Source organism: Symsagittifera roscoffensis, chromosome 5, assembly GCF_963678635.1.
Source record: "Symsagittifera roscoffensis chromosome 5, txSymRosc1.1, whole genome shotgun sequence".
NCBI classification, from domain to species: domain Eukaryota; kingdom Metazoa; phylum Xenacoelomorpha; order Acoela; family Convolutidae; genus Symsagittifera; species Symsagittifera roscoffensis.
This window is the reverse complement of record NC_087066.1, coordinates 23,425,233-23,437,262: the sequence shown is the minus strand read 5'-3', so window position 1 is coordinate 23,437,262 and position 12,030 is coordinate 23,425,233. Positions and strand designations below refer to the sequence as shown.

General features: G+C 35.6%; 2 protein-coding genes across 2 annotated transcripts in view; both read left to right on the top strand.

Moving 5' to 3' along the window:
• LOC134846208 (high mobility group protein 20A-like) overlaps positions 1–12,030 on the top strand; it is a 60,007-nt gene that overhangs the window by 24,457 nt on the left and 23,520 nt on the right. The window lies entirely within an intron of this gene.
• LOC134846511 (uncharacterized) lies at positions 4,292–11,897 on the top strand. The gene is made up of 7 exons (XM_063863892.1): positions 4,292–4,499; positions 5,100–5,643; positions 5,980–6,681; positions 8,891–9,113; positions 9,476–9,695; positions 11,045–11,122; positions 11,437–11,897. The coding sequence occupies exons 1-7, from the start codon at positions 4,294–4,296 to the stop codon at positions 11,711–11,713; spliced, it is 2,250 nt and encodes a 749-aa protein (XP_063719962.1). The 5' UTR covers positions 4,292–4,293; the 3' UTR covers positions 11,714–11,897.

The following is a 12,030-nucleotide window of genomic DNA, read 5'->3' as shown; positions in this document are numbered from 1 at the left end:
CTGTGGGGGGAAGATTTGACCAATATTTTTGATTTTTTGTTCGTTTTCTGAAAACTACTTCTCTCAAATTTGAGTTTTTGGTTTCAATGAATAGAATTGTTTTGAAAACATCCCTGCATGAGCGTCTACCCCCAAATTTTTTTCACCCAAATTTATGGCCCCCGGAATATACAAGTTTTTGTTTTTTGATCATTTTGTGAATCTTTTTCACTTTACCCGAAAACTAACGTGTCAAATCTGATAGTGTAGGTTCAATGGAGATTACGGGTAGTGAAAAGCTCTCCCGCATTAGCAACTACTCACAAATTTTTTCCTGCGCAAAAATTTATCGCCCTCGGAAGAATCAATTTTTTGATTTTTTGGACCGTTTTTTAAATTTTTTGAATACTCCCAAAAACTACCCTGCCATATTTGAGGTTTTGGGTTCAATTCAAAGATCGTGTTGTGAGAAGCTTATTAGATTACACGAATAATCACAAATTTTTCGCTCACCAAATTTTATGGACCTCGGAAAAGTCAAAATTATAATTTTTTGACTTGCTTTTAGTTTTTGACTTCTCTGGAGAACTCCCCTACCAAATCTGAAATTTGAGGTTCAATCAAATTTTTAGATTGCTGGAATTGTTCTGCATAAGCGGCTAGGCATTATTTTTGGACAAAATCTATGATTCTCGGAAATGTCAGTTTTGTGGTTTGTTGACAGTTTATGGACTTTTCTCGATAAGTATTTTGTCAAATTTGGTATCATAGGTTTAATGGAAGCAACTGGTTGCTGAAAACCTTTTTTTTTATAAAGGGCTATGCCCAGTAGATAGAAGAAAAAAGTATGGCCATCAAACAAGTCGAAGTTTTGATTTTTGACAGTTTTGGTTACTGACTTTTCTCGAGAACTAGTCTTGAGATTTTGGGTTCAATCGAAATTACAAGTTGAGAGAGTCTTCTGCATAAGCGGGTATGCTCTATTTTTTCACACAATTATTCTCGGAAATGTCACATTTTTGATTTTTCGACTGTTTTTGACTTTTCTTGCTAACTATCTTGCCAAATCTGATATCATAGCTTAAATCGAAATAGCAGGTTGTTGAAAGCCTACTTCTATAACTGGCTATACCCAGTTTGTTTAAGAAAAAAATATCACCATCAAACAAGTCGAAGTTTTGAAACTTTGACAGTTTTTTGGAAACTTTTTGACTATACGCGAAAACTACCGTGCCAATTCTCAGGTTGTGTTTAATGGAGAAACCCGTTTTTGGGATCTTCTTTACTTAAGCGGCCTGATTTTTGCAGAAAAAAATTCTGGGTTTTGGAAATCTTTCTGACCGATTTCAGAGAACTTCTGACCGTTCCTTGAAAACTCAATTAACTGTACTAAGTAGTAACTAAGTAGATACTTAAGTAGTAATTGGTTCAAGCCCGTTTTAGGTTGTGATTATTTTTCCCAAAAAAAATCAAATCGCAATTTTTTTCGGTCATTAATTTTCGTCCTAGTTTCTGTCGGTTCAATTTCCGTTTTTGAAACGCTTTTTTATCTGTAGGGTTTCTATTAGTTAACTTTTCAGCTTGAGTTTTGCTCCAATTTAAACAGGTTTAACTATAACTGATACTTCACAATTTTGTGAATTTACCATGTCTGATTTTGACTTTTTTTTGCTTTCATTTTTTTTGTTGTTTTTTGAATATTCAACCAATTTCAGTTTATTACGCTTGCCAAGCGAGTGTATTAGAACGATTCTTCTTTTCTTCTAACCTAAGTCGCAAATATTGGTGCCCCTTTTTGGGGCACCCCTACAGCTTTTTGATAGCATGGGCTGTGACATTCGAGTAGTATTACAAACAGTTGATGCATTTTTAATTCATCAAGTGAACCGAAGAAAGCTATTTCTTTCAAACAACATAACCATAATAAAATCTCGATTTCAGAAATTTTCTAATTCAATATATATCCCAGTTTTTCGAAATGCATAATTTAAACATAATCTTGCTTTATGATATGCGATTTTTTTACATGCAAAATTGTTTTTTTTTTGTTTTTGATGCTACTTTTGCTCTGGATAGTGCGTGAGAGTCAAAGTCCCTTGATTGCAGTAGGTCGCAGATTCAAAAGCTACACGTAGCGGAGTCTTTGCTAATTCGAAGCTTATTTCTACTTTTTCTTATTTCTTTTGATATAGCTGCTTTTTGGCCGTGTTCTCGCAAGTTTTTGCGAAGCGCAGCTTCTCCCTTGTTTGGTATATTGACTTAGTCAACTTATTATGCGGAATTTTGAGGTGAAAATAACCGTTTGGGATTGTGTTTCAGTTGATATGGGTCGTAAAAACTTTTAAGAATTTTTTGATGACACCAGTTTTGTTTTCGGCTCAACAGGTTTCGACCCAAAGTTTGTCACCTTTTTTGCTGCTCGGTAATTAAGTTTCATTTTTAAAGGGCTGTTTATGAACTTCATCTGATACAAATCTGCAGTTTTGTAGTTGTAATTTTTCAATTTTTGTCACGGTAATTCTTTTAACATAATTTATCAGAAATTTTTTCAACATATTTTCTTTTTTTTTCATTCAATTTTTTGAAGAGCAATATAAGGTTTGCATCGCAAGTGTTGCGAGGCTCCGCTTTGCCTCTGTGTTATGTTTTTGTTGTATCGCAAGTGAAAATGATCACAATTCAAATGTATTTTTTCAAATATGAGCTCAGGGCCAAAATACTTCTGGAATGATTAAAAAAATTCCATCAAATAGTGCTGGTTAAAAAGTCGAAATTTGTCTGGAGACAAAATTACTACCCCGTGCACAAATATTCCGTCATTTTCTTTGAAAATAGTCGGAACAACAACCAACTCGAGCCAACAAAGTGACTTTGATTTTAACGAAATTTCGAAAATCTCTTGATCAGATTTTAGCAACTATTGAGAAAGTATAAGGAAACAAGAAAAGGCTAACTTCTCTTGTCTTAAAAGATCAATGCATAACCTCTGCAGGTCTAGGTTCCTTGAGATATTTTCTTCTTTTTGGTTTCTGATATTTTTTTCAGCTTTTCTGTATGAATCTCACCGCGGGGGATTATCTGTTATGATTCAGATTTTCCTCGCAAAAGCTTGGTATCTTACCAGAATCGATTATTTTATCAAATTGCTTGGAATATAGAAGCACTTTCGCACTGAAAAACTGGAAAAATTTTGCACAATGATTTTTTTTCTACCAGAAAAGAAATTGTCTAAAATATTACATCTACGTTGTGTCATACAAACTGATATAGATATTTTTGGAGCCTTCCAATGTTACGCAATCAGACCGTTAAAAGGTCTTTTATTAGTTCGCTGGATTAGTTATAGTCAGGGGTGGATCTAGGATTTTCTCGAGGGGGCGGGGGCAAAACTTTTGTCGAAATTTTGTTTTAGGTCGACCAAATTAATTTTCCGCGCGCTATAAAGACCCTATTTTGACTAAAATTTTGCTCCGCAGTCTAATTTTTGAAAAAAAAACAAGGCCAAAAAAGCGGTTTTGGTGCACTTTTTGGAAAATTGACCAAAAAAATTGCGTTCTTTTTGGTGCGCGCTGCTCCCGTTCAAAATTTGCTTATACTGGCTTAGAAAAATTTGAGGGTTTGTCGGCCTAAAATTTTGGTCATAAAATATAACCAAAGGGGGCACTCTTTGGTTGGTGAGGAGGTCGAGTCCCTGAGAGGGGGCGTCCACGTCCACTAAATCCGCCCTGACCATTTTGAATTGCTGAAGAAGAATCTCTAGCAAAACGGGAAAATTATAGAAAGACTATCTCTTGCTTTTGTTCCAATTGTTTTGGATGTAGATTTGGTAGTAGAAGGGTTGCTTTAGTTGAAAGTTTTGTATGATAATTTGGTAATTTTTCTAGCTTTTTTAAGAGTAATTTTGATTTTTCGCGGTTTAACTTGTGATTTCTTTTAAAGTTAAATGCATTTCCATTGTTAAAAGGAAGGCAATTTTCGCTATCGAGCAACAAAAATGTAAAATTCATGAAAAATGTGACCGACGACTTATTTCAAAAATGGAAATAAATTATCAGATTTCCCAGTGAATTTAAAGGTCTACGTATTGATCCAGCTTTCTCAAATTGGGTTAATTTAAACAAAAATTGTCCATCTTAAATTGTTCTTTAAGTTCAAAGAGTTTTAAGGCCATCTATTTTTTTCTTCGAAATTCAAAAGTTGAAGGTTTTTGAAAAAAAAATAGGATCTTGAAGGTTCTTTTTTTTCCAGTTTGCTTGCGTTTATTACTCTTTTCCAACACTTGCACTTTGCTATGTTTTGTCGTTTCAGATAGAAATGTCGAAGATACCTCTTCCCCAAAAGCGAGAATCCACGGCTGATTCGGTGTCTGATGTCTCCTTACAAGGGAAAAACTTTCAGTGCACGCCAATGAAAGTTCAGAAATTGGACTTAGAAGGCCCATCAACTTTAAAGGGGGCTGCTAAAGAACCGGGATCAGGCGTAAAAAAATCGCAAAAAGATTTTGACGTCAGGAGCTTGAGGTAATATATACTAGCCAGTAGCCATAATATGTTTTTAAGTTTTTTTGGTCAAACTTCGAAATAGAAATATGATTTATCAATGAATTTCCCTTATGTAATTCTATTAGGTACTATATTGGGTTTTGCTTAGTAAGAGCCCAGATACTAAGAACTAGTGAATACCATACAGTAGCGGATTAAGGGGGACGCGGGAGTTCGGACACCCCCTTTCCCTTCGGATTCGATCCCCTGCCGACTCAAAGGGTCCCCCTTACTACTATATCCAGTTATCTATTTTGGCCCTAATTTTTTTTAAGTATATATTTTTTTCAATATGTACTTATTTTTAAAGGGGAGCGCGCGCCAAAAAATACGCATTTTTTTGGTAAAAATTTTCTTAGAAATGCTTAAAACTAAATTTGGTCGGCCTAAAATTTAATTTTCATTTTTTTGACTATCCATTCCTCCTCCTCGCCCCCCCCCCTCGAGAAAATCCTAGATCCGCCCCTGATACCATATACGAACCGGTTTTTTTTTTTGAAATATTTTTTGTGCATTGGTTTTCTAAGTTGGGTAATGTCATTCGTTGGACTATTTTTCTACGTTTCCATCGTTGTTTAGACAAGCGCGTGTTCTCCTGGAGACTGAAAATACGAAGTTATCAACATCTGTATGTACTCTGACTGCGGAGAAGGAAATACTGGAAGAGAAACTACGGCAATCTGAGGAAAGTAAACAGGAGACACAAAAAACATTGCAGTCTAAATTGGAACGAAAAAACGAGCAATTGAGAGAAATAGAAAAACGAATGGAGTATTGCCAGAACTCAAACGAACTCTTGGAAACTAAATTGAACAATATTGTATTCCAGCATGAAACGGATTTACAGGCGGAGAAAACAAAAAGCTCAAAGCTGGAAAATGAAGTTTCGGAGCTGTCTGAGAAGTTAAGACAGGTTCAGTCACAGTTAGATAGTGCACAAAGTAGGGAAAAGATATACATGAAAGTGCAAAGCTCGATTCAAAATAAGAAAGACAGTGAGGTGGCTCGGCTGAAAGAGAAAATAGCTGAAAACGAGAGTTTCATTTCGAAGCATTTCGAGTCGAAGCAGAAGATGGGGCGAATTCATGAACTGGAAAATGAAATTAAAGATCTCAAAGTTAAGGTAGATTTTTTCATTGTTTTGTCTAGATTTGATGCCAAACGCGTTAAAGGAGAAATGAGCGAAACCAGATGTAATAAACTCGGGTTGCTTTGAAAATTTTGTGCATGCAGGAGAAGGACCAGGCAAATTAAATTGAAACACTTGAAAACCAGGGTCGTGAAAACCAGGTAGGCTCCAAACGTAAATTTAAAAAAGGCACCTATGATTGAATTAAGAAGACACTGGTATTTTGATAGAAACCTGAGCACTTGTGTTTATATTTTATGGGTGAAACTGATACATGGTTAATTTCTTTCTCTCGGCTGTTGTTTAGCTATGATCTGAATAATGTTTCAGCTCAAAGAGTTTGAGACCTCTCAAGTTATAAACTCCTCTAACAGAAGTCTGGAAAAAAGAGTCCTGGACCTTCAGTCGAAACATTCCGAGAGCATCGATGAAATAAAGTTCTACAAGGAACTCAGTGGGAACACAATGTTGCTGAGCGAGGAAAAGCGAACACTTCAAGAGTCCAACAAACATCTTCAGGCTGAGATCGACAGACTTCTCCCGGCTGAAGAGAAGCGACAAGTGATGGAATTTGAGTTAAAACGCTGGAGTACTGTAATACAGTCGTTTTACCCAGACTTAGTGACGCCTAACTCCATTTTAGTGAAGTTGGAAAGTTTAACGACAGAATTGGCGCTGGTGAAATCAGAATTGATAGACGCTAAAAACGCAATTCTCAACAAACATGAATCAGTGTCTGACAATTGCGAGAAACTGAACACTACAAATTCGAGATTAGAGGCTGAAATTGCTGAGTTGAAACAGGAAAAAGAGGAATTAGAGACTAAAATGCGGTTCCTCGAGAAGAAACTGATGTTGACGGAGAAGCAACGAGACTCGAAGACAAACTTGTTGACTTCGTTTGAGGTTGAGAGCGGAATGGGTGATGATAAAAGAAGTGCTCAGATAATCAGTGAGTTGCAGAGCGAAGTGGCGAATTACAAAGAGATGGTGGAAGATTATGATAGGACTGTGAAGGAACTCAGAGCTCAGGTGAGATGTTTTAATAAATGAGTGTTTTCCCATCTGTGATTTTACTTCCAGTCTGACTGCGTGTTGTTAAGTTGCCTGTGTAACAAATAGCTAGTTTCAATTGTTTTCAACACTAGTATCAGCGTAATGTATTATTACAGAATGCGTAAGAACCTTCTTTTTTCCTGACCTAAGTCGGAAATATTGGTGCCACTTGTGGGGCACACGTACAGCTTTTTGATATCATGTGCTTTGACATTCAAGTTGTAATAAGTTTAAAAGTTGATGCAATTTTAGTTCATCAAATGAACCGAAAAAAGCTATTTGTTTCAAAAAAACTTAAGAATAATTAAAACTCGAATAGAATAATATAGAATAACTTAATAGAATAATATGTAGCTGCTTTATTTGTGACTAGTGTTAGACTCGTGAGACTCAAAATCTCTATATTGCAGTAGGTCGCAAATCGAATCCTAGACCTAGCCGAATTTCTTCTAATTCGAGGCTTATTCCTTTTTTTTATTGCACTTTCTAGAGCTGCTTTTTGTCGTGTTCTCGACAGTGTTTGTGAAGCGAAGTGTTGTCTAAAAACTTGGCTTTGTAAATAAGATGAATCCGAATCATTATATTGATAATAAATTGTTCCGAGTAGTTTCATCATGGGTTGCTAATTGAATAAGTTTACAAACCACGGCAACAATATTATTATCTGAGAGAGTTCCTGAGGATCTACAGGTTGGTTCACAGTTCTTCTGGACCGGAAATGTAATGTAGGATCTTACTGAACTAATCGATTTTTTCTGAAAGATCTTGGTTATCCAGAATGTAGCAGACTTTAAATTTATGATTGAGTTTGTTAACTTGCTGAAAGGAAGAAGTTCTGAGATTTTCGATAACTTAGGTTTATAATTAAAGATAATTATAATTTTTTTTTCGTAGCCTAATAAAAATTGACTCTTCTGAGTTATTGTGTACACCAATTGGTAGTTTTCTTGGCGTACTGCGTGACTCTAATAGTTTGTTCTCTTGATACCCTTACTAAGCTCGTGCAATCAATGAAGAGGCCTTTCAATCTGATAAGTTCCGAGACTTTTTCCATAGTTCATACAAGTGGAGCTCCTTCTTGTTTATATAGTTTATTTTACTATGCTTGACTTCGGTATTTAAGTCTTTGTAAGATAATTGTTCCGACCATTGAAAATGGGGAGGAACTTTACTATGTATTCGGGTGTGTTCTAGTTTTCCACGCAAAATCAGGTACCACAAATAATCATCGGACTGGGTTGAATGATATATCATATTAAAGCCCTTACAGTCGTGATTCGAACCCCCTTAAAATTTTCAAAAAAGTGTACCAGTTTCGAGAAAAACCGGTTTGAAATTTTTGATTTTCGTCGTATTTCGAGCGAATAAAGCGAGCGAGCAATTTTATTTTAATGATTAATTGCCTAAAACCTTACAATAGCTTAATTTATAACATAAAAACTTAGTTTTACTTGGGTAACGTTAGAGTATTTTAGCGCCTTTTTGGAATCAAATCTTTCAAAAGTTCAAAACACTTCAAATAATTTGAAAAAATTTCCGAAAATTTTTTGTTCGATTTTTCGTTTTTCTAGTAATTGTTCTCCATAATTGTTTTTCAATTTACTTATTTAAGAATGGCTGTCGTATATACCTAATCCCGAGTTTTTTTTTGTTCAGCTCTTATCACACCACGCCGAAAAATTTTGGATTTTTTAAGACTATGGTGGGAACATCCGGCTATCCTTGTTCTTAATAAGCGCTTCGTTATTTTTAATCTCGAAAATTTACTTTGCTATTTTTTGGATGCGTGAGCCAAAACACCATTTTGTAATATATGTTGCAAGATGTTACAAGGTGCTTGGACGAGAGAAACTTTCATAACCTTTCAAAAGTTCGCAAACTTTTGTCATTTTGTTTTCACCGAGAACATCAATGTGTTCAATAAATTTTTAGCAGTTCATACTTGATATCGAAAAATTTTCTGCTGTTCAATAGTCTCGTCCTTTAGAGTAACGTTGTGGTAATTTGTTTCTCTGGTTAATTTTGTAAATGGTTAATTTTTCTGGTTAATTTTGCTGGTTTATAATCAAATCTATCTTAAAACAATTTTGTTAGTTTTGGTGCAATAGCCCACGTTAACAACCTTTTCGAATTTGTCTCTTCATTGTCTTTTTTCTCTAAATAAACTCACAATAGTCAGTTTCAGGCACAAGAATTGCAGAAAGTACTGTTGAATCGAACCAGAGCCACTGAATCAGACGCCACATTTGCGAACCAGACCGGAGATTTAAGTCTTTTACTAACTAGTCAAAGTTCTACCAGACAGGATTTGGAGAAGACGATGGAAGGTGCTTCATTGGACAGGACAGCGATGAATTTGGAGAAGGAAAATCTGGAGACCAGGACCAATTCAGCCGAGGGATTCAAAGGTTAAAAAAGGGAGCAATATATCACTGATTAAGTTTTTTTTTTGAACATGTAAAACGTCATATATTATATGTAGTTAATTTTTGCTTTTTTTCGGAAACAACAATGATATTAGTGCCTTTGCTTGTCATCTTCTTCAAAAGTTTGAAGAGTAATGGCTATTTTTGGCAGATAGTTCCCAGAAAAGTCACGAAATTTTATTTCAAGGTATACTTGAAATATCTTGACCTGGGTTATTGAGGTGAAGCAAAGCCACTGGGAGTATTTTATCCCAATAAGCTTGCGTCATAATCATAAGGAAGCAATAATTTATAAGCATTATCCATAGTGCATCATTTCGTTTAAATCAACCTATTTTTTCAAGTTGTGACTCTGAAAGAAGACCTTGCGACTGAAATGAAGCGAGCCATCTATACTGAACTGGCTCAACTGAGGAGTGAGAATGCACATTTGAAAGAGAAGACACTGAGACTAGCGGCTGAGAAGCAGAGACTGATGAATGAGAGTATGGCTGTACCTGTGGGTGACCGAACTATGGCCTCTTGTGTTCAGGGATCGACAGAGTACCAAACTCTGGAAAAAGAGTGAGCATCAATGATAAACGATGAACAGTTTTTTTTTAAATGGAGTCTACTTCTCGGCGTTTTGTCGCTTTTGTTTGCGAAGTGCGCTGCGCCTCTCTGTAAATTTGTTTCAATGGTATCTCAACTGCGGAAATTGTCAAGACTGTCGAACAATTGTCCGACAGATTAAGAAAAAATTGTACGAAATTTATAACGATATTTTTTTTCAAGGTTTTTTGGCATCTGCTATTTTCTGTCAGCTAGCTAACCATGCCATGCTTTTAATGTACAGCAGCTGGTGTGAAACTCCGCGTCGCCTTTTTTTAAAGAGTAGATGAACGTAGTTAAGAGTCATAAATAGGACGTGATGGTCTTTTGTTTTCGATTTTTTTTCCGAGGTTCAAATTTGATTTTGCGCGGTGCGTCTTGATTTTTTTTAGTTCATTTCCTTTGTTAAGCTCCACTATCGAATAGAAAAAGTGCAAAGGTCACGAAAAACGTGGTTGACTCTTAGTTTTGAAAGTGGATTTAGTTTTTAGATTTCCCAGCGGAAAAATTCACCTTTCAATCCAATTTTCTCAAATTGAGTCCATTTTATCGAAAAAAGTATCAATCTTAAGTTGTTCTTCAATTTCAAAGAGCTTTCAGTTCATATATATACTTTTCCGTTTTTTTTGCATCTAACGACTTTTTCAACTGTCTATTGGCATGTTTCATTGTCAGATTTACTTCAGTTTTTTTTTCAAGTTCGTTTTTATTCAAATTATTTTCCGACGCGTGAAGTTGATAATGTCGCCCCATTGCGAATCTGGTTAAACAGCAGTCCGCCTATCTGGCAGGTCATCGGTTCTCAAGAAAATCTTGAATGCTGAACGTTTTTAGTGATTTTTTTCAGGAAAAATCTTAAAATGCTCTAATAACTACAGATGTGCATTCATACATATTAATGCATTAATAAATGCAATTAGGTCTATATGCACTTTTTGAGTTCAATTGAAATTCATCTGCTGAAAATTAAAGCACGTAAATAACACTCTCCGAATACGAACGTGGAAATGGCGCAAAAAACGTGAACGACTTCTAGGTTCAAAAGTAAGTTTAATTTATGGATTTCCAGCGGAATCAAAGCTTCACCTAATGATCCAGTTTTATTAAATTGGGTTAATTTTATTTAAAGAAGGCATCATGAATTGCTCTTGAAAATAAAGAGCTTTAAATGCATTTTTTTTTGAAGTTCGAGGCGAAGTATTTCCAAAAAAATAAGTCAGTTTTTTTCTTTTCTTGCGCTCATTACTATTTTCCAAGTGTCAGGCTATGTTTTGATAGTGGCATCGTTTTTAAAGTGACTCAAATGCGCTTGTTTGATTTAGAATGCTGACTCTGGAAGCGTTGTTCCAGGCATGCAAAACGAGATTGAAGGATATGCGAGAGATCATCCGATGTCTCGGGTAAGTAACGCTAGAGCAAATTAGAGGTCAAGCGCAATTGTATCACATTAAGGAGTAGCATCCAAATTCAAGGATCATCGTTCTGTTGTTTTTGTATTTACTCCTTTTTGAGTTGCAACAGGCAACAAACATCAGTCAGTAAAAATAAGTTCCATCATTTTCTATCCAAGGTTGAAGCCAAAAGATTTTAAACGAAATATTGCGTCATGTATCTGTTCAGATTTTCAAAAACAAATTTACGTTAGATCAAGATCAAAAAAAAATTTACGTTAGATCTAATTAACGTTAGATCAAGATATGAAAGTGATTTCCAGATATGAAGTGGAATTCAAGAAGACAGAGGCTAAAGTGGTGATCCTTGTGCCAATATTCAGACCACCTCCAAGTGAAACCACAATCAGCGAGTCTGACAACTACTTCCTGGAACTGGAGAAGATGGAGAACAAGTGGCACATCATGCCTGTGGAGACATTTCTCTATGAGTCATACTCTCACCTACTTTCCAGTGATTTGACCCACTCTGCGCCCTTTTTCGCCCATGTTATACAAGAGCTGTACTCTGAGTTTGAACCCGTTGAAAGCCATGGCTGAAGTGGACGTCTACAAACACGGACCAAGAAAATGCTGAGATAGTTAGTTGAACTTGGGAATAGTTTCATGGAAATTAGCGCATTTTAATTAAACTATGATAGTGTGTAAATTAAATTTTGAGGATTGCTTAGCTCTGATCTTTGTTTTCTGCTCTTTGTGTGTAAAGATTTTTCTGAGAATTGAAATAATCTGTCTGCAGTTTTCTCAGAGTTGTTTTTGATCGCGAGTAAACTCAGTGTCTTTTAGTTGGTTTGGTCAAAATGAGGTTGAGAGAGAGATACTTTATTTATGCGTCAACTTTTGTTGTTACCAAACTT

Coding starts and splice junctions, on each gene's coding strand:
- LOC134846511 (XM_063863892.1), top strand. CDS start 4,294: ATGTCGAAGATACCTCTTCCCCAAAAGCGAGAATCCACGGCTGATTCG. Junction 9,114..9,475: donor TTCAGCCGAGGGATTCAAAG/GTTAAAAAAGGG, acceptor TATTTTTTCAAG/TTGTGACTCTGAAAGAAGAC. Junction 9,696..11,044: donor TACCAAACTCTGGAAAAAGA/GTGAGCATCAAT, acceptor TGTTTGATTTAG/AATGCTGACTCTGGAAGCGT.